Source organism: Pipistrellus hanaki (assembly GCF_964339955.1).
Source record: "Pipistrellus hanaki genome assembly, chromosome: 2".
Taxonomy (NCBI): Eukaryota; Metazoa; Chordata; class Mammalia; order Chiroptera; family Vespertilionidae; genus Pipistrellus; species Pipistrellus hanaki.
Window position 1 is genome coordinate 164,775,305 of NC_140504.1, and position 21,643 is coordinate 164,796,947.

The 21,643-nt window shown below is 39.7% G+C and overlaps 1 protein-coding gene across 3 annotated transcripts in view; it reads right to left on the minus strand.

The window, feature by feature from the left end:
- Nucleotides 1–226: 226 nt before the first annotated feature.
- Nucleotides 227–21,643, minus strand: part of ATPAF1 (ATP synthase mitochondrial F1 complex assembly factor 1) — a 28,402-nt gene continuing 6,985 nt past the window's right edge. For 2 of the 3 annotated variants that reach the window (XM_084872378.1, XM_084872379.1), the window contains exons 3-9: nt 21,504–21,554; nt 20,674–20,736; nt 16,610–16,660; nt 15,456–15,503; nt 11,758–11,853; nt 9,714–9,821; nt 227–3,070 (exon numbers count right to left, since the gene is read on the minus strand). In XM_084872378.1, coding sequence (XP_084728504.1) covers nt 2,876–3,070; nt 9,714–9,821; nt 11,758–11,853; nt 15,456–15,503; nt 16,610–16,660; nt 20,674–20,736; nt 21,504–21,554 — 612 coding nt within the window. In that variant the 3' untranslated portion in view covers nt 227–2,875. The remainder of the gene's footprint in view (nt 3,071–9,713; nt 9,822–11,757; nt 11,854–15,455; nt 15,504–16,609; nt 16,661–20,673; nt 20,737–21,503; nt 21,555–21,643) is intronic. The other variant, XR_014793979.1, reaches the window with a different exon arrangement.

Genomic DNA, 21,643 nt, shown 5'->3' on the forward strand with positions numbered 1-21,643 from the left:
GTTCCTATGCATTTTCCGTGTCTGCACCTAACATGGCGGTGGCAGATTAGGTGCTCTGTGAGGACTACTGGATTGCACTGAGCAGGCAGCCCAGAAGATTGGTGATTTACAGAGACTTTGTATATAATCTGGTACCTGGGATTACAAATATTCCTCTTCAGTAAATTCTCAATCTAAATGATTCTCTTAAATTCAGAGCATTTAAATATAGGCATACACAACATGATGTTTTGGCTAAAATCATGTCACTTATTTATTCAATAAACAATTCAGTATCTTACATGTTCCAGACCATATCCTTGACACTAGAAATGGAGATTAAAGCCTGGCCCTCAAGGAGCTCACAGTCTATTGTGGGCAAAAGATACATAAATACATAAATATAATATAGGCACAGGGGACCACTATAGGAGGCAAAGGACAGGAGATTGAACCCAATTCTATGGTTAATGTCCATAGGAAAGGAAGACCTGGCATTTTTTTGTGAAGAACTCATAAGGCAATGGTTCTCAAAGTGTGGCTGGTGACTTACCATCATTAGAATCATCTGGAGCACATATTAAAATGCAGAGTCCCAGGAATTTCTACAAAGATTATGATTCAGCAGGCTGAGGTTTGGGACTTGGGAATCTGCATTTTGAAGTGCTCAAAATAATTTTACTTCCACTTAAAGTTTGAGAACATGTGAGATAAGGTTTGCTTGTTCAACTGGAATAAAGAATGATCTGCACACCTGAAATGTTAATTTGCATTGACGTTTAATGACAGGCAGGGAGGTAGAGAAGAGGAAGGGAGTTGACATTTATTAAGCTCTACTGTAGTCTATAAATTAATTTTCATAATAATCCTATGAGGTAGATAGTATTATCCCCATTTTACAGATGAATAAACAGATTTAGAGCTTAAGTAATTTGTTCAATATTATAGAGCTAATGAATTGCAACACCAACAGCTGAATCTAGATTCATTTAACTCCAAAGCCTGTCCACTTTCTATAACACCATGTTGCACCAGCAGACAAATTTACTGACCAATGTTACAATGTTCTTTTAGTTCTTTGCCAGATCTTCCTAGGTAAATATAAGGAACAGCCAGATGGTGCTTTGATCTTTCCAGTGTAACTGTCCATGGACATAGTCTTCCTTGTGGTTTAGGGCAAAGCTGGGAAGAGCAATAAATGAGCAGCCAATTCTTATTTCTTTTCCCATCATTTTCTCACCCTCTGGTGGAGGTGCTATGAAAATGTCCTATGGCTAGGAAATGTCCTATGGCTGGGTCCATCTGGACTGAAAAGCAAACATAACCGGATACCCACACTACAGCTCTGACTAATGCTAAAGATTCCTGGGACTCAAAACATCCAGATTCTCAAGTTTCTCAAAAAATGAACTGTCAGGACCAGAGGTAGGTCCAGAATTTGCATCAGGAAATAACCCTGTCTTTAGAGAAATTGTGAAAAACTAGCTAGCAGCTTTTCCAAGTTAAACAAACACTATCTGTCTCTTTCTATATACAAACTCAGAGGTATAACAAAAAGGACTCAACTCAAAAAATAATAGGAAGTCCAACCCCATTTAAAGAGCTTGGGGACAGGCCCAACCAGTAATGAAGAAAACAAACATACACAGGAACTGTAACTACTGGTTTCATTCCCACTGACCATGTTCAGTGTCATACCACCAGATCTCGGGCAGCAGCAGACAAAGTGAAGCATGTCAGAGCAAGAAAAGGAAAGGCGTAGTAGAGGCAGCTGACAACAATGGGGGGAAAGGTGGCGGGGAGGACTCAGGTTCAGAAGACTGGTGTGTAACTACCACCTTCCTCTATCACTGAGCTTTGAGCCATAACAGTGACTCTAAAACCATATGAGAGTTTTTAGAACTGGAGAGCTCCTTTCTCATTTTTTGGTGTTTCAAGCAATTACTAAGCCCAAAGATGAATTTTGATCAAATCAGCTCAAAGCACTGACACTAAGGATAGCATATAGCTTAGAGTTCACTGCTGAATATAACAAAGACTGTAAGCCAAAGCTTATTTTATTGCTATACTTTCTCCACACCCAACCTGGGAACATTTGCTTCCACCCACTTTTTCATGTAATAGTAGCACGGCTTAGAGTTGTTAAAAAACAACATAAAAACATACAAATCTAGATTGTTCCTTCCTTATAAAAAGTTGATTTATTTACATTGCACTGATTCACCCCCTCCAAATACACAAATTCTAAAAGACAAAGTTAGAAGAGGAGGAGCCACAAACCATGGTTTAAAAACATGCAGGGACTGTACCTGTGTGTTTTAAGTATACCTGACATCTACTGATGCTTCAAACCAGCTACACTAAAAGCAACTCTGGGAGCATCTAGATAAAGTCTTTATCCTGATTGCAATACCCGGTTGTTCTAGAATCTAAACAGGATATTTGGGTTATATTTTGGCAAGCTAACTGGCACATGTGAAGAGTATCTAAAGCCCACATCTAACTATAGCAGGTCTTCAAGCTATCTTGTCACAAGTTTAGAAAGATGAGAAACTATACTCATTTGGGAGTTGTACCATCAAAATGCCAGAATGCATATGCACTTTCAACAGTGTGTAAAATCAAGGCAACCATCCTGCTGATCTTTGGCTAGCTCTGATAATGAACTGAAACACTTAAAAAGGAAACCTCAAGTGTGCTGAGAGATAATTATCAGAATTTTGGCTACCTCTGTTCCTGACTATCAAGTAATAAGGCTCATCTCCATTAGTATTTCTTACATAAGCACACAGGGCAACTCCTTAAGAGACTGCATTATAGATGCTGAGCTCCTGAGTTCAAGGGTGGGGTGTGTGTGGGCTGAGCAGATGCTGTAAAGGAGCCAACCCTTGCAGCTCTAAGTCTGCTCCTGGTTCTGGACACATTTCAGTTCCGCTCCAAGTCCACTTTGCTCCAATTCAGCGATGACAGACATATATTTGAAGTCATTTGGTCTGAAGTTAAAAGTCTCCACTAACCCGTAGGTCTCCTTCCGATCAGTGGCATAGAAGAGCTGAACTTGATTGGCAATGCACTGTGCCTCGGCAACATTCTGGAAGGTAAAAAGAATAGTGAGCTCTCTGTCTGCCCAGGACTGAAAAGCTGTGTCTTGTGGCAAGTGGGCCCTCACTCAGGAGTCTCTGCTTCAGGAAACTTCCCCAACTCTCTGATCTCCCAAGTCTTAGCCAGGTGCCTCCTCTCTGTGTACCCAAATTACCCCATGCTTACCTCTATTGTCGTATTTATCATACTTATTGTATTTGTCCTTTCTTTTCTTTTTTTGTCTATCTTCCCTAGTATCAATTCCTCAAAGTATGTGTGCTTGTTTTACACCCTTGCACATAGTGACTATCTGGTGAATGTTTGAATAAATTAATACATATGCTCAATATCTCCCTCTTCCATTTAGTTCCTTTATAACTGTGTGTGTGTGTGTGTGTGTGTATTTTTTTGGGGGGGTTGGGGGGGAGAATAAAAATAGTTATCCAGCTCCAAGTTCTAGCTGGTGAGTACTAGGCTTCTGATTAACCCTTTCTTTGAGTGTAGACTATATTTACTGTTGTTTCTAATAAGCAAACTACAGTGGGATGATGAAGAATGACTTCTGCTATTAAGTCACAAAAGACATAGTAGTTTCTAACTTGCTCTCTCCTGAATCACTTGCTCTGGAAAAGCCAGTTGCCATGTGATGAAGACATTCAAGCCCTACAGAGAAGTCAATATGGCAAGGAAACGAGGTCTTCTGCCAACAGCCATGAGAGTAGGGTCAGAGGTAGATCCTCAAGCTCAATCAGCCTTCAGGTGGCTGTAGTGCTGGCCAACATCCTGACAGCAACTTCACGAGACTGAGCTGGACCCTCCCAGCTATGCTGCTCTTGAATTCCTGACCCACAGACACTATGAGGTAACCAATTTTTGTTTTAAGCCACTAAGTTTGGGGTATTTGCTATGCAGCCATTTCTAACTAATAACAAAGGCACCAGCAAAGCCCCAGGCGAAAGCTCAGAGGCAGAGAAATGCTGGCCAGAAGACTCTACGTAACAGAGGTAGGGTCAGGACATATGCTGTACTTTTGAAACCTTACAAAAGAAGTTACTTCAAACAACTCTTATTTTTACTATCTTGTCAATCTCCAGTTCTAACTAGTCAGAGGCACTTATTCATTATCATTGTGTTTCTATGGCCAAAGCTAACCCCAAAGGATAATGGAAAATTCCCCGTAAAACTGTCAGGAGGGTGCTATGTCTAGTTATAGAATGATGAGGATGGGTTTATAAATACCCTAGGCTGCTTTGTCTCCATTCTCTCCTGTGGGTTTTCAGGTCATTAATCTCTGAACACAAGCAGGCACTAATCTCTGAGACTAGATCTTTAATCTAAAGCCTTTTTCCAAAATGCTGGTTTTTTCAAATTAATGGAATTTCAGAGCTGGAAGGAGCCTCCGAGATCACCCAGTCCTCATTTACTAAGCCAGGAAACCAAAGCAGATGAAATCCAGGGATAGGCCCAAGGTATGTGGCTAGAGAGTAGCAGAGGCAGGACCAGACCTCTGGACTCCTAGGCTGGCCCTCTCTCCACTTCACCCTGACACTGTGGGGGGAGATAATTAAAATCAATCAAGGTTGTTAACTCTGCTTCATCCATTTTACCTTTTTTTATACTTAAACATGCCTTAAGAGTAAACCATTTCTAAAGCAAGTGCATGCCACAATCCTAGGCAAATATCACTGTTTTCTGAATTCCTGAACTGAAGGGCCTCTGACAACCAATTCTTATTTGAGGCTTAGGATCGTGGAGGCAGGGATTACCTCAGCTGTGTTCACTCTAGAATAGTGCCGACCCAACAACAGAATCCTAGGGCTCTGAAGAGGTGCCTCAGGACCCTGCACTTCTGTTTCAGCTGTTTTATCCTAGGATTTACATAGTAAGATTTTGTTTGGATCCAGGATTCCTCCTACTAGTTTGAAGACCACTAGTGTGGTGGGTAGGGAGGTAAGATACAGGTAGCTATGTGCATCTGTCTCTCGAGGATTATTCACCCCCTGCCTTTTGTTTTCTTAATTCTCAACATGAAGCAGTAGCCTCCTCTTTCCAAGATCCGAGAAGATAAACATATTAACGCCCCATGTTGCTCAATAAGGAGATATATTAACAAACCTGATTTCTCCTCTTTTAATTTTCATAGCTATGATCAATTTACTTCCTATATATTTTTGGGGTCATTATCTCTCCTCCAATGATTCTTTTGTGTCTTTAGGATAAAGCCAAACCTCTAAATATAACTCACCAATCCTTTTTTATATATCAGTGATACCAAATTCTTTGTTATACCGCAAGTCCTTTTATGCCTCCTAGTATTTACTTATGCTGTTGGCTCTGTCTGGAACATGCCTCTCTCGCTCCCACCTTTCTTTACCTGGCAAAACTCTGGCTCATCTCTGAAAGTTCAGCACAGGTGTCATTTCTAGGAAGTCACCTTCCTCCTTCTGAATTGTGGAACCTCACCCCCCAGAATGCTGTGCATGTTTTTATCCTAGCACTTACTGCATTCCAATTAAAGCTTTTATTGATAGACATATGGAACCAGATAAGGTTTTCTAATATGCTACTAAATTTTCAGCATTAAAGTTAATTACTTAAGAAGAAACCTTTAATTTCCATGTATTTCTATTTATCTGCTTTACTGTATTTGGAAATACTATGCCTAAAGTACAAACTCATGTGGGACTATGCAGGTGACCATATATTTATATTACAGGCAGTCCTCAGTTACGTCGGACTCAACTTATATTGTTTCGTGGTTACATCGCCATCTCCCACTTATTTATTAAAAAAAAAAAGTCCCGTCATTTCAACGTAGGTACATATATCTGCTTTATGTTTTTTATTATTTATTCACCACAAGTAAAGGTCAGCAATTGTTATCTTTCTTTTAAATTGTTTTTATTGTTTCATTACTGCTGTGTATGTGCTCCATGTGAGTGACGTAGGTGCTTATGTAGGTGGTGGGTTCCGACTTACGGCGAAAATCGCCTTACATCACACCATAGGAATGGATCTTCGATGTAACCTGAGGACCTACTGTACATTCTTGGTTTCCCATTTCTGAATCATGCACCTCTATAGTAATTTCTAACATGTCTATTTCTGTACAGTAGCTCCTCGAGTAATATCATTCATTCAATGTTGTTTTGTTGTAACACTGGAGAGATATTGTAGGAACTTAACTGCTGTGAATATCAAGTTGCCTATGGTAAAGTTGGTTTTGTTATACCATTTTGCCACAGTTCTAAGAACCTATCAATGACAAAGTGAGGACTTACTGTATACTACATGTGACAGTCAGTCAAGTTGATTTATGCAAGGCGAATATAGAGTAGAGCCAAAACCGGTTTGGCTCAGTGGATAGAGCGTCGGCTTGCGAACTGAAAGGTCCCAGGTTCGATTCTGGTCAAGGGCATGTACCTTGGTTGCGGGCATATCCCCCAGTGGGGGGGGTGCAAGAGGCAGCTGATCAATGATTCTCTCTAATAGATGTTTCTTACTCTCTATCCCACTCTCTTCCTCTCTGTAAAAAATCAATAAAATATATTAAAAAATATATAGAGAGTGGAGTAAAAGTAGATTTACAGTTGTGAGTACATAAAACATAATTTATTCTTGTATTATTTATTAATTATTGTATTATTTTCCATATGAACAACGGCAAACCTTTTGCCCCACCCTGTATTTATTGTCTGGTATGCTGAGGAATGTTATAAGGCCAGGAGGCAAATTTTAATGATGGTGGGAACTGTATCAGTTTTGAGACCACCAAAGTGAGGCAGTCAAGATGCCCAAGTAGAAGGGTACCTCCTCTGACCTCTCGAATGCACTTTAAAAATATATATATATATATATTTTATTTTTTACAGAAAGGAAGAGAGAGGAATAAGACAGTTAGAAACATCAATGAGAGAGAAACATCGATCAGCTGCCTACTGCACACCCTCTACTTGGGGTCAGCTGCCTCCTGCACACCTCCTACTGGGGATCAGCTGCCTCCTGCACATCTCTCACAGGGGATGTGCCCGCAACCAAGCTACATGCCCCTGACTGGAATCAAACCCGGGACCCTTCAGTCCGCAGGCGATGCTCTAGCTACTGAGCCAAACCGGTTAGAGCTCGAGTGCACTTTTAATGTTTAGAGGCTGTGCTTCGCTGAAGACCAGAAAATAAAGTGCAATCTCTGTCACTTACTCCTCAGGTCAAATCTTAAACTTTGTCATTATTGGTAACTATATCCCCTCCAAATTTCAATTTGAAGCACCTCAACACACTTGGTCTACTATTTCCTATCTTTTAAGCTCACTCCCAACTTCAAAAATCTTTTAACTCCACTAGGACTCACAATTCTGTCTCTAACCTCCCTTGTTTTCACTTCCCTCTTTATGCAGTTTATATTGCATGGCCAACAATTATAATCAGTCCTTTGCCTTACATTCAACTTCTGGGTTCCTACTTTACTTCATTATACAACCTGGCTAAACCATAACCCTAGTTAAATGAAACTCTCAGCCCTCTCTTTCTGTGCCTGTACCCACACAGGTATTCTCTCTTCCATTTTCCTAGACCATAGGCAGGCATACACGTTCTGTAAAGGGATAGGCAGTTATTATTTTAGGCTCTATGGGTTCTATAGTCTTAGTTGCAATTACTCAATTCTTTGTTGCAGAGCTACAATAGCCACAGTTAATAGGTACTAGTAAGTGATAACTACGGCTATTTATTGTATTCCAATAAAACTCTTTTACAGACACTGAAATTTGAATTTTATACTTTTCACAGGTCAGAAAACATTCATCTTCTTTAGGCTCCCTTACCCCTTACCAACCATTTAAAGATGTAGAACATTCTTAACTTATGGGCCTTCTAAAAGCAGACAGTGGACTGGATTTGGTCCATAGGGTACAGTGTGCTGACTCCTGTCCAGGACAATAATTTCAGACTTTCTCTTTTCCACTCTAATGTCCAATACCTATTTTTCCATCCTTACTTCTAACGAATGACAGGCTTTTCTTTTCACTAAACAAACTAGAAAGAATTTCTGCAGGCTACTACCACCTCTATCCATTTAACTCCGTCCTTATATCCTGGCCTCTCTCCTGTTTTTATATTTTCCTCATTCCCAGACTTACCGACTCAAAAATCTCACTTCAGTATTTCACTCCTCTTTGTCCACATTACCAATATTTCCCTTCCTACTGGATCTTTCCATCAGCATACAAGTTATTATTTCTCCCATATTTAAAACACTACAAAAAAACACTCTCACTTCCACTTCTCCCCACTCCCATCCCCAGCTATTACCCCATTCTCTCCTTCCCCTCACAGAAAACCCTTTCAAAGACTTATTTATGCTTATTCTAACTTCTTTCCATACTCTCTTAAATGCACTCCAATTATGTGTTTATCCTACTGCTCTGTTTGAAATGTCCCTTATAAAGGTACCCCATGACTTCCATTTTGCGAAATGTACTAAATTCTCAGCCCTCATCTCATTTTCCCTACCAGAAAGTGAGATTTGGCCAGCTGAACACTCCCTGTTTCTTGAAACATGTTATCTCAGCTTCCAGGAAATTCTATTATCTTAGTTTTCTGCCTATGTCACTGAATTGTTCCTTTTAAGTAATTTTTGTTGGTACTTCCTCATCTCCGCTAAACAGTTTCAGGGATAATGGACAGGGAAGTAGAATCCCAACTGTGCCCAAGACTTGGGACTCACTGCTATTGCAATACAGCTGAAATACTAGCCAAGTGCCAATATTAGCTAAGGAACTTATACCACTTTCTTCCCTGTATGCAGCTGGTAAGAGAGAAGGGAAATATAAGTGGGCATTGCAATGAAAAATCTCATGGAAAAGAGGCATGAGAGTGGCCAGTATCTTGAGGACATCCTGAACTTAAATGCCATCAGATAAATGAGATTAAAATGAGCAAAGGTTAGACAAACAGGCTGTACAGTAATCATAAAACTGCTCCTGTTCCTAGACACGTGGGGAGAACAAACACAATGATATCATTACCTATGGGCATATGGTCGATGCTCTATCTAGGCTAGGGAATGGAAAAGGGGCAAGGGAAATCACTATGTGTGAGGAATGTGTGTGCAAACAGTGTGGAAGATAAAAGATCGAGCACTGTTCTAGACTTGGAACTCTTCCCTACTCTTAAGAAGCCATTTACGTGTCCAGTTTCTTACCTAAAACCCCTAGGGCCTAATGGACACAAGACATTACGGGGTGGGATGAGGACATGCGACAGGAGGAAGGGGAGGCTGGGGGAAAGTCAATGGTGGAGGGAGAAAAGGAGATATATGTATTACTATATATAATGCTGTAAACAATAAAAAAATAAATAAAAAATATGTAATAAGGGGGCGGGGGGAGACCTAGAGCCTGATGTGTTTTTAATTCAGAATTTTAGAAAGGTGCAGAATGCTTTCAGAGCGTTTGGATTTGAAAATTGTGAAGAAGTGATTGAGGATCTGTACTAACTTCAACTTAGAAGAGATTGAACAAGACCTGTTATTGTCAACTTGAAGTAAGAAATAAATACATGTAGGTATCTTAAATTTTGCTTCTCCTGAATTTCACTGAAGAATATTACTTTCAAGGGCTACCAGGTAAATCCACAGAGGTACAATTGATTCTTACCAGAAATGTAGAATCCATTTCTGCTGTCATCAGTACTATGCCCTTTTCTTCCTTAAGTTCAGGGTAGTGATATAAAATCAGCTGGCTGGCTGCAGCTTCCCCTCGGGTCTGTAAGAAAGAACACTTATCAAGGCACAATAAGGTATCACCACAACAAAACTGCAATTTCGGAGTAAGAGAGAGTCTGGAGGAAATTCTGGCTCTTACCAGCCCCTTGGGTGTCTAGTGACTGGTGAGTGGGGGGATGGTTAGGCTTGCCAAGGCACAGTGAAGTGACAGTTTGCACAGCATTATTTGTGTATTCAACTGAAAAATGTTTGGCTCTTTTCCCAGAAAATGTTTACTACAGGCAGTGAATCCTTCATCATAGCCATATATTTAAAAACAAAATGGCACAAGCAACTACCAAATGAAGTTCTAAAAAAAGCAATATGCCTGTGTAATTGCCACTTTTATGAACTAGTGCATTTCACACTACTCCCCTTGGCTGGCTCTGAAGACTGAGCTCTTTTAAGCTGTTGCAAACAGCTGGAGAGTTGGCACATGGGCCAGATTTGCAATGTGCAGTTTTAAAATAAAAGCTGAGTGGGAGGTAGGTAGAAAAGCATGAGAATACCATAATTTCATGAACAATGAACAGGATAGTAATCAGACCTTAATCCAGACTAGGAAGAAAAGCTGGGTTCAAAGCTAAAGCCCCCATATAGTGCTGGAGGACTGTACATTCAAAAAAGATCTCTGGGTTTCCTCTCTAAAATTCCAACAAGAGTCCTTTTAATTATCAATACCTAAGTATTGCTAGGGTACTTTTAATAGGTTAGCCTCTCAGTTCTCTTGAACATACTTCTACTATGCTGGTCATTTCGATTATAATTCCATTTCTGGATTTTTTTTCTAGCCCAACATATCAAATATGAGCTTCATGAGGGCAGGGACTTTGGCTCATAGGTACCTAGGTTCTAGCATAGTTTCCAACACAACAGCATAATAAATAACTTCATAGACTATTGAGTCATTTACCTGGAGTCAGTCAAACCCAGCTATACCACTTACTAGCAGTGAATAAACAGAAATAATATCTCACGGAATAATTGTGAGGACTAAACGATAAGTGGCACATAACATACTAAGTATATTAAATGTTTGTTATTATAGTTATGTGCCCAATAAATGATTGTTAGAAGAATTTAAAAATAACAAAGTGAAAGCTGCCCCCTCATTCTATTTTGCACTCCCTTTACCCCAACTTCAAAATCATACATGCTTGTTTTCGTCAGATTTGGCCTCTAAATATAGAATGTCAACCTTAGTTATGATCTAATATGAAATACTGACTTATTTTAAAAGCTTCAGCCCAGCTAGTCTAGCTCAGTGGTTGAGCATCGACCTATGAACCAGGAAGCCATGGTTCAATTCCTGGTAGGGGCACATGCCTAGGTTGTAGGCTCGATCCTCAGTGTGGGTGTGCAAGTGGCAGCCAATCAATGATTCTCATCATTGATGTTTCTATCTCTCTTTCCCTCTCCCTTCCTCTCTGAAATCAATAAAAACATATTAAAAAAAAAAAAAAAAGCTTCAAATTCTTGGATCAAACTAAATCTAATATTTGGGAATTTTTAAAAAGAGGAGGAAAGCAAACCAAAAAACATCTATGGAGTAGAAACTACTACATAGCACCTTGGGAAGGACTGACTTGATTAATAAAACTCAAATAAGACATGGAGCCTGCCTTCAGACTACCATTATAACTTACCCATGTTTGTTAAATGAGGCACATGCAGTAAATGTTTTAGAGATCTGGGGAAGACACAGGAGAGAGCCCGAAGTAGTCAGAGAACATGTTTTGGGGTCTTTTCCAATTTCTAGGTATTGTATAGGGCCTGGAAAGCTAGCCCAACATATCAAGTATGACAATTCATCAGTGTCACAGCAAATACTGCTAGGGGGTCTGTATATATTCTGTGTTCTCAAGCCTCAGCAAGGGCTTGGGATCCCACAAAGGGGTAGGCCTCTTTCCTCTAGCAGATGAGCAGAAGCCACCTACCTGGATATTTATAAGTGCAGTGAAGTGGAGTTCAGTGCCTGACCACTGTCCTACAAAGAACTCATAGCCTTCCCTTCTTGGTAGTGCACATAGAAACTGTGGGAAACAAATACACAAGGAGGTAGATGAATAAATAAAATCATTCCCTCTATGTCCCTCTATGTGGTTACCTGTATCATTCACTCCATTTATCCCATATTTTGGTTGAAAACATTTTTTTGAAATTATGAAATTCATCCATAATAATATAACATTTAGGCATGTATATACACTTCCCAACCCACCCAAGAAAGAAGCATTAGATATCCAACTGAAGCTCCCTGTAACCCATTCCAATCCCACTGCATTTGCTGACTGCCATTCCCTTTCAATAGGCAATGAATCCTTCATCATGGACATATATTTAAAAACAAAATGGCACAGCAGTTACCAAATCAAGTTTTAATACTTTTAATGTGTATGTGCATATCCATAAACAAGGAACAGTGCCGTTTGCATGCTTTGAACATAAATCATATCAAACTATGTATAAACTTTTGCAACTTGCTTTTTCATTTCTTATTATACTTCTAAGATTTATCCAAATTGATAACTATAACTCTAATTCATTAATTTTCACTGTTGTATGGAATTCTACTATAGAAATTTACCACAATTTATCTATTCTTCCATTGATAAACATTTGGATCTTTTTCACTTTATAAACTTCCTAATGCTGCTAAATTAATTTTTGTTCCATTTACTATAATCACTTTATACTTTATCATCTGAGGCTAATATTGTAGTTCTAAACACCAAGAGATAATTAGTTTTATGCTTGAGATGTTTAGAATTGGGGATGAGTGGTGGAGGAGAGAATGATGCCAGAACATAAAGCATAATCAATCCAATATGCATCAGTCATGAAACTGTCTCAGTATTGCCAACAACACAAGCTGTTTCTTTATTATTAAACTAGAGGCCCGGTGCATGAAATTCATGCATGGCGTGGGGGCCCTCCGCCCAGCCTGCACCCTCTCCAATCTGTGACATCCCTCTCACAATCCGGGACTGCTGGCTCCTAACTGCTCACCTGCCTGCCTGCCTGGTTGCCCCTTACTGCCCCCGCCCCCTCCCGCCAGCCTGGTCACCAACTGCACCCCTGCCAGCCTGGTTGCCCCCTGCCCAACCTCCTTCCCCCCACCAGCCTGGTTGACCTCAGCTGCCCCCACCCCCCTGCTGACCTGGTCACCCCACATAGCCAGCAGTTCAGTCGTTTCGTTGTCCCTCACTAACCCCTCTGTCAGCCTGGTTGCCCCACATAGCCTGCTGTTCAGTCATTACTGTTACTATGATGCATCCTGGACAATTTGTATATTCCTCTATTATTACTATAGATGAGATAACCTCAATGCCTATCTAATAGCTGGTCCCTTGGACAACATAATGAACATCTTCTCCAAAAAGTCCCTTTGTAATTCATACCTTTTCCTCAACATTCCCTAAGCAACCACTCAATCTATACTTCTTTTTTGGTTTGGCTTCTCTCCATAATTATCCATGTTGTTGTATATATCAATAGCTCATTCCTTCTAATTCTTGAATATTATTCCATTGTGTACATGTACACACACCACAATTCTTTTATTCATTCAACTGTGGTAGATTTGGATATTTTCAGTATTTTGTCATTACAAATAAAGCTACTATGAACATTTGTGTATAGTCATTGAATGTACATGTGCTTTCAGTTCTCTTGGGAAAATACCTAGAAGTAGAATGGGTGGGTAGTATGGCAGGTACATGCTTACCTTTTATAGAAACTGCCACACTGTTTTCAAAGTGGTTGTATCATTTTACATTTTCATCAAGAATACATGAGAGTTCCATATCCTCACCAACACTTGGTATGGTCAGTCTTTTTAATTTTAGTCACATTAGTGGTATCTTACTGTGGCTTTAATTTGCAGTCCCATTATGGCTAATGATGTTGAGCACTTTTTTAGGTGCTTATCTGACATTCTACTTCATTTGTCAACTGTCTGAATCATTTGCCATTTGTTAATTGGGTGGCCTGTCCTCTTATTAAGTTGTAAGAGTTTTTAATATATTCTGGATACCAGTCATTTGTCAATATATGTCTTGCAAATATTTTCTCCCAGTCTGTGACTTATCTTTTCATTTTGATAACAAGATCTTTTGAAAAGTAGAAAATTTTAATTTTTTATTGTGGTAAAATAACATTACACGAAACTTATTTTAATTATATTTAAGTGTACAATTAAATGTCATTAAGTACATTCACAATGTTGTGTAACCATTACTATCACTCATCTCCAGAACTTTCTTAATCTTCTCAAGCTGAAATGCTATATTCATTAAACAATAATTCCCTATCCATTTTCACCCCAGTCCCTAGCAACTGCATTCTACTTTCTGTCTATAAATTTGACTACACTAAGTATCTCATATGTGGAATCATATAGTATTTTTCTTTTTGTGACTGGCTTATTTCACTTAGCATAATATCTTCAAAGTTCATCCATGTTGTAGCATGTATCAGAATATCCTTCCTTTTTTAAAGCTGAATAATATTCTATTTTATACACATACACATTACATTTTTTTTATCCACTCATTTATCAACTTGGGCTACTTCCACCTTTTGGCTATTACAACTAATGCTGCTATGAACATGGGTATAGAATTGAAAATTTTAATGAAATTAATTTATCAATTTTTTAAATAGTTTGTGCTTTTTGTGATGTATTTAAGAAATCTTTGCTAAACCCAAGATCAATAAGATCCTACTTTGAGTTAATTGTTGACTATGGGGTGAGGTTAGAATAAGATTGTCCTTTCCCCCATTTAATTACCATGGTCACTTTGCTGAAAAACAAGTGACCACATATATGTTGGTCTATTTCTGGATTCTCTACTCTGTTCCATTGATTTATAGGTCTATTTTTATGCCAATATCATACTGTATTCATAACTACAGCTTATAATGTCTTCATAAGATAATGTTAGTCCACTAACTTTGTTCTGTTTCAAAATTGTTTTGTTATTCTATGTCCTTTGGATATCCAAATAAATTTTTTAAATCAACTTGTCAACTTCTTTAAAAGAAAGACCTATTGGTATTTTGATTGGGATTATATTCTATAGACCAATTTGTGGAAAAATGACAATAATATGGAGTCATCCAGTCCATGAACATGATATATCTCTCATTTACTTCGAGGTTGTTTTTTTATTTTCTCTTGGCAATGTTTGGAAAATTTTTTTTAGAATCCTAGAAATGATTATCAACACCAAGTCAGCTGCCCCACCTTACCTATTCCCTTCCCTAGATCATTATTACAGCAATAATCTCATAATTCCTTTTAGCTACATCTAATCAAGATAGCATAGCCAAAACTGAAAAGAAAATTGATAATAAAACAGACACTTAAGGGAAGTTGAAAATATTATGGTCTCAGGTTCTATGTCCAACATTTACTTATACTGTTGATTGAGAACCGATCAGAACGGGCTCAGAAAAAGCCAGAGACTTACTGTGCCAAACTCACATGATTTCATAAGGCTAAACAGTACAATCAACATATAAGCATCTTTCTTAAGTAAACAGAACTATAACATAAACTAGCATGGAGCATGAAGAGATTGGTTAGAAAACATCCTTATTTGCAACATGGATAAGCAATTCAGAAACTTACTGTTGGACAGGACTGAGCCCGGTTCCAGATCAAATCAAACTTCTCTTCCTGTAGGTGAGAAAGGACTAAAAGTCACAAACAAACAAATAAAACCCCATAAAAAGCTACAATGACACTTAATTCACCAAGACTGAACTCCAGAACTAAAATATAACTAAAACAATCTAAGTTTCATCATTTACAAATGCCTCTTATGACAGAGAGGAAAAACCAGATGTATTCTTTGCTGGTCAGTATCAGAATGTGCTGTGAACAGTGTATACTCTAAATGCTCCAAACTCTCCAGGGGACTCTGCTACGGGTCTGAGACATCAGGTCACTAAGTCTGTCTGAGGGAAGGCTTAAAAAGTTCCAAACAGCAAGCCAGTATCAGAGATCTAAATATCATAGAAGTACAGATTCCTTGGCTTTTGAACTTTTGAAGGGGAAGGGTATACATGTATAAGAGGTAGAAAAAAAATAACAATACTCTTACAACAACCAAAAGGCCAGGCTTTATTTTCCATTTATAAGTTTTTCTCTTTAATCTTACAATTACACATGTAAGCTTGGTGTATATTGCTTGATATAAACTTAACCTAGGCTATTTCCTCTTCTGGGAAGAAAAACAATTAAAGAACTAGCTGATACCCCAGTACATCAAATGATGCTTCATGGTCAAGCAGTGGCCAGAGAGTAACAATCTCTATGACAGCAATTTTAAGAAGGAAAGAAATAAAACACCCCATAAGAAAATGCCACTTGGTAAGAGGAAATGTCAGAAAAACATTAGGAAGAGGCTCCAAGGCAGCTCACAAGAAAGGAAGAAACCTATGCTAGAGGCCCTATGTTAAATTCCAATAGCTTGGGAAACACTAGAAAGAAATAAAAGACTTGGAAATTGCTCAGCAACATGAACTTACACCATGCTCCCTGGTCAGAGACTTGACTCAAAGAGACATTTCTAAACCAGAATATGGGAAAACAAGAGCTATAAATATACCATATGGAGCTTCCAATCTTTGGTACTCAGGGCATAATAAAAACCCTCAGAGCTATAAGTGTAAGATCTCAAGAGGCAATAAACATAGGAAAAGTAAAGGGAAATGCCTGCTAAGGTTAGAGACCTGACCTTCATGCTATAACACTTTCATTTTCCCCTCCAAACTACTTACAGGAATAACTGCGTAGACTGTATCTTTTGCTGCAAAATACTGCTGCCAAATCTGTACAAAAAAAAAAAGAGTATGTCTATGACATGTGGGTAATCTTTTCAACCTGCACCAAGGAATGATGACAGCTTTCATTACTCACAGTAACATACAATTTGATAACAGAGAGGAAAACCCAAAGTAATTCTTTTATTTCTAGTATATGATTACAAAAAGATTTAATACCATCTACTCTTCTAGATAATTAAACTGTAACTCTTAATAACAAATTCCTGTCAGAGAAATGGAGTCTATGACCTTGTTAATCATTTCTCTCAAGACGTGCCTTGTATATAATAGACAAGCTCTTTTTTTTTCATTTTCATATCTTCTCTCTTCCTTCCCCAAACCCAAACTCCCTAGCCCAGTGGTCAGCAAACTCATTAGTCAACAGAGCCAAATATCAACAGTACAATGATTGAAATTTCTTTTGAGAGCTGAAAACCGACTTCTGCGCGTAGGCCACGAAGTTTCAATCGCACTGTATGTGCATGCCCGCATGTGGTATTCTGTGAAAGAGCCACACTCAAGGGCCAAAGAGCCGCATGTGGCTTGTGAGCTGCAGTATGGCAACCACTGCCCTAGCCAACTGTGGGCCTTCTTATAAAGTAGGACATTAGTCACTCAAAACCCAGAGTTTAGAGTCAGGCAGGTCTGGATACAAACCCCAGCTTCAATCATTTGCTAGCTATGCTACTTTAGGCAAGTTACTGAAAAATAACAAAATAATATCTATATAACCATCAGTAAAACAGCAATAGTATCACCCTCACAGGATTGTTGTGAAGATGAGCTGAAATAATTTAGGTTTGTGCTCAGCAAACAGAATTACAATGCAACCCAGAGCCAAAGTGCTATGAGGGCAACAAATAGCCATTAACCCAAGTTAGGGAATGAGTGCCAGAGGAGAGGACACTTGAGCTGTATCTTAAAAAATGATCAGGAGTTAGCCAGGTGAACAGGGAGTCTGGGAAGACATAGAGGTAAGGAAGAAGATCAGAGAACATTCCAAGCAGAGAATGATAACATTAGCAAAGACATAGGAGCAGAGGAAGACATCAGAGCCAAAGTGACATCTGAACTGGTGCTGAAGAATGGACCTCCCTCGTTTAAAGCTGCTCTTCGTTAACATTCCCATTAAAATTGGGACTGTTACTAATTCCCAACTAAGATACTAATCAAAGTGTGATCTAGCCAACACAGAGCACAGAAGGACTGTTACTTCCTAGGACTTGGGCAAATCACTCTATCAGTGCAGCCTAAGGTTGCTTTGCTTTTATTTTTCATGTCAGAACACTGCCTTCTCATTTTAAGGATAGTATATCTTGCTTATTTTTATTTAATTTATATTAGTAGTTAGTTTATGAATCAACACTGAAATACACGAGATTGATAGATAATTCCTAACATAGTTGACTTTGGTCACTCAAAATTATTTTAACGAACACAAATTTGTATATAAAATTGTAAGTCTAAATGATATTTGTCATATGATAAGGAGTCTCAGGCCTGGCTTCTCTCCCCACTAAAGGACATAGTTGGTGTCTACTTTCCATTGGCACTTCTTCCCAAAGTCAGTTTGAGGTCTCCTTGAGACTCTGCATAAGCCTCTATTAACAGAGGTTAAAATCCTGTACTGTCCTTATTTCTGTGTCTATCCTTCCATAAGGTTAAAACTCCCTGAGAGTAGGGGATTCTCTCATTTATTTCTATGTCTGGCACAGAGACTGACATTTAATAGGTATGCAATAAATGTTTGCTAAAAATGAATGATGTAGCACCCAAAAGAAACCATGGCAATTGGCACAACTTCCCATAAAGGAATACAATGCAGAGTGAAATGGACATGGATTTGAGTCTCATGTTCAATTCCCCAAATAACTCTAGCTCTACCACTTACTAAGTTACTTAATCTCATTAAGCTACAGTTTCCTCAGTGTAAATTTGGAATTATAGCACCTACTTTACAAAGTAGTTAATGAAATAGTGCATATGAAGCATGAACAGTATCTGACACATATACTGTTTTTATTATTCTGATTCTCTCAATATACCTAAAACACAACTCATGGAACTATAAGGAATGCCAATAAATAGCATATTATAATCTATCTAGAGGCCTGGTGTACGAAATTTGTGCACAGGGTTGGGGGGAGGTGTGTGTTCCTCAGTCCAGCCTGCACCCTCTCCAATCTGGGACCCCTTAAGGGATGTCCGACTGCCCATTTAAACAGGCAGTCAGACATCCCTCTCACATTCCAGGACTGCTGGCTCCCAACTGTTCACCTGCCTGCCTGTCTGATTGCCTCTAACCGCTTCTGCCTGCCAGCCTGATCACCCCCAAACCACTCCCCTGCCAGCCTGATCGATGCCTAACAGCTCCCCTGCCAGCTTGATTGTTCCTAACTGCCCTCCCCTGCAGGCCTGGTCACCCCCAACTGCCCTCCCCAGCAGGCCTGGACACTCCCAACTGCCCTTCCCTGCAGGTCTGGTCCACCCCAACCTCCCTCCCCTGCAGGCCTGGTCACCCCCAACCGCCTCCCAGCAGGCCTGGTCACTCCCAACTGCCCTCCCCTGCAGGCCTGGTCACCCCCAACTGCCCTCCCCTGCAGGTCTGGTCCCCCCCAACCTCCCTCCCCTGCAGGCCTGGTCGCCCCCAACTGCCCTCCCCTGCAGGCCTGGTCACCCCCAACTGCCCTCTCCTGCAGGCCTGGTTGCCCCCAACTGCCCTCCCCTGCAAATCTGGTCACCCCAAACTGCCCTCTCTTGCAGACCTGGTCTCCCCCAACCGCCATCCTCTGCTGGCCCAGTCACCCCTAACGACTCTCCCCTGCAGGCCTGGTCCCTCTCAACTGCCCTCCTCTGCCGGCCCAGTCACCCCTAATTGTTCTCCCCTGCTGGCCTGATCACCCCCAACTTGCAGGCCTGGTCCCTCCCAACTGCCCTCCCCTGCTGGACTGATTGCCCACAATTGCCCTCCCCTGCTGGCCATCTTGTGGTGGTCATCTTGTGTCCACACAGGGTAGCCATCTTGTGTGTTGGAGTGACGGTCAATTTGCATATTACCTATTTATTAATATAGGATTAGAGAAAAGAATCATAAACATGAACATTTAAATAACAGTGAAATAACCAGAGGCAGGACAGATCAAGAGTGCTTTGAAGGCCCAGCTGGTGTGGCTCAGTGGTCAAGTGTAGAGCTCTGAACCAGAAGGTCATGGTTCAATTCCTGGTCAGGGCACATGACTGTGTTAAGGGCTCAATCTCCAGTATGGGGCATGCACGAAGCAGCCGATCAGTGATTCTTTACCATCAGTGATGTTTCTATCACTCTCTCCCTCTCCCTTCCTCTTTGAAATCAATGAAAATATATTTAAAAATAAATTTTAAAAAATTAAAACACAAATATAGCATTTACTCTGTGCCAGGAACTGTTTAAAGTGCTTTACAAATATTAACTCATTTAATTTCCCAAATAACTCTATAAGGTAAGTACTATTACTATCTCCACTTTACAGATAGGGAAACTAAGGCTCCAAGGGGTTAACTAACTTATCCAAGTCATTCAGCTAGTAAGTGGGCAGAGCTAGGATTTAAAATAGGCAGCTTGGTTCTAGAGTCTTAGTTCTTAATCAATATATTATGCTTCTCCAGAGCAGAACTTTAAGAGGATTCAACTGATGAGGATATGGTAGGAGGAGTGGGAGAAATAAGAGCAGGAAAACTTATTTAGAAAGGTAGTACAGTAATCCAGGTATAGGGCAGCAACAATTTAAAATAAGATGTGGACAATAGGAATGAAGAGAAAAGGGGAAATGTGAGTTGATTAGATGTGCAGAAGTGAGACCAAGAAAGATAAGTTTTCTTATGCCACTATTTTTCATGTAATTCATCACTTTTCTATCCATGGCCACTTTTCCTTTTGGCTAGAAAGAGGTGTTAGGAAATCTATGGTCTGTTCTACTTTCAGATTTGGTTCACAGAGCACACATTTTCATAAAGTACATCCACCCATTTTCATTCAATACCTGCTTTATTTCTTCTGCAGTTTTGTCTTTCACCATCTCAATGTTAAAGATTGAACTGAGAGTCTGAAAGGGAAAATAAAAGGAAATTAACACCACAATTTAAAAAACAAAGCAGCTTAACTTTATCTGTAAGCTTTGCGGGAAGCAACATGACAGTACAGTGTACCAAATCCTCAATAAGTAGAGAAGAGTGTAAGAAAACTCCTATTTGCAAAGAAGTGAGCCCCCAAACCCAGGCAGGTTTTTGCAGTTCTAGTCTTGGGGGGTACAGGTACTTTCTAAATCCTTCACCCTCACAACCAGCACTGCAGCACTTTGCAACTGGTAAGAGGAGAAAATTTGCTTATCTTTAATTTAACTGCCATTCTGCCAGGGGTTGCTCCTTAATTGCAAGTTAAATAACAGAGTAAACATGTTCTTATTTGATTTTTAAAAACATATTCCTATGGGGGAAAAGGGTATCACTATATTTCCTCTAACATCCCCAGGATCCACACTATGATAGGTGTCACATCAAGGACACAAAAATTCATAGAATAGTTCTCATCACCACAGTTGGTAAATCACAAAATCACTGAACCACAGTAAACATGTTCATATTTGCAGTCTCTTATTATAGACTAGAGGCCTGATGCACACAATTCGTGCAAGGGGCTTGGCCCTCACAGCTATGGTGGCTTGCCCCGACCCTCGCCACCCCAGCTTTGTCTGGAAGCTCATCCCGAAGGATGTCCGGAAGGTTGTTTGGCTGTCCAGTCTAATTAGCATATTATATTTTTATTATTATAGATGTTACATGTTCAAAACTGGGTATTTAATTAGAAACCTACCTTGTCCTTAGTGAATCCTCTGCTCATAGGCTGTTTCCCCAAAGTGTTTTCCTAAAATATGATAGACAAGACATGAATCTATACTTCACTCAGAAAAAGATCACTGAGGTAGTGAGGTGCCCTGTATCTCATTTAGTAAT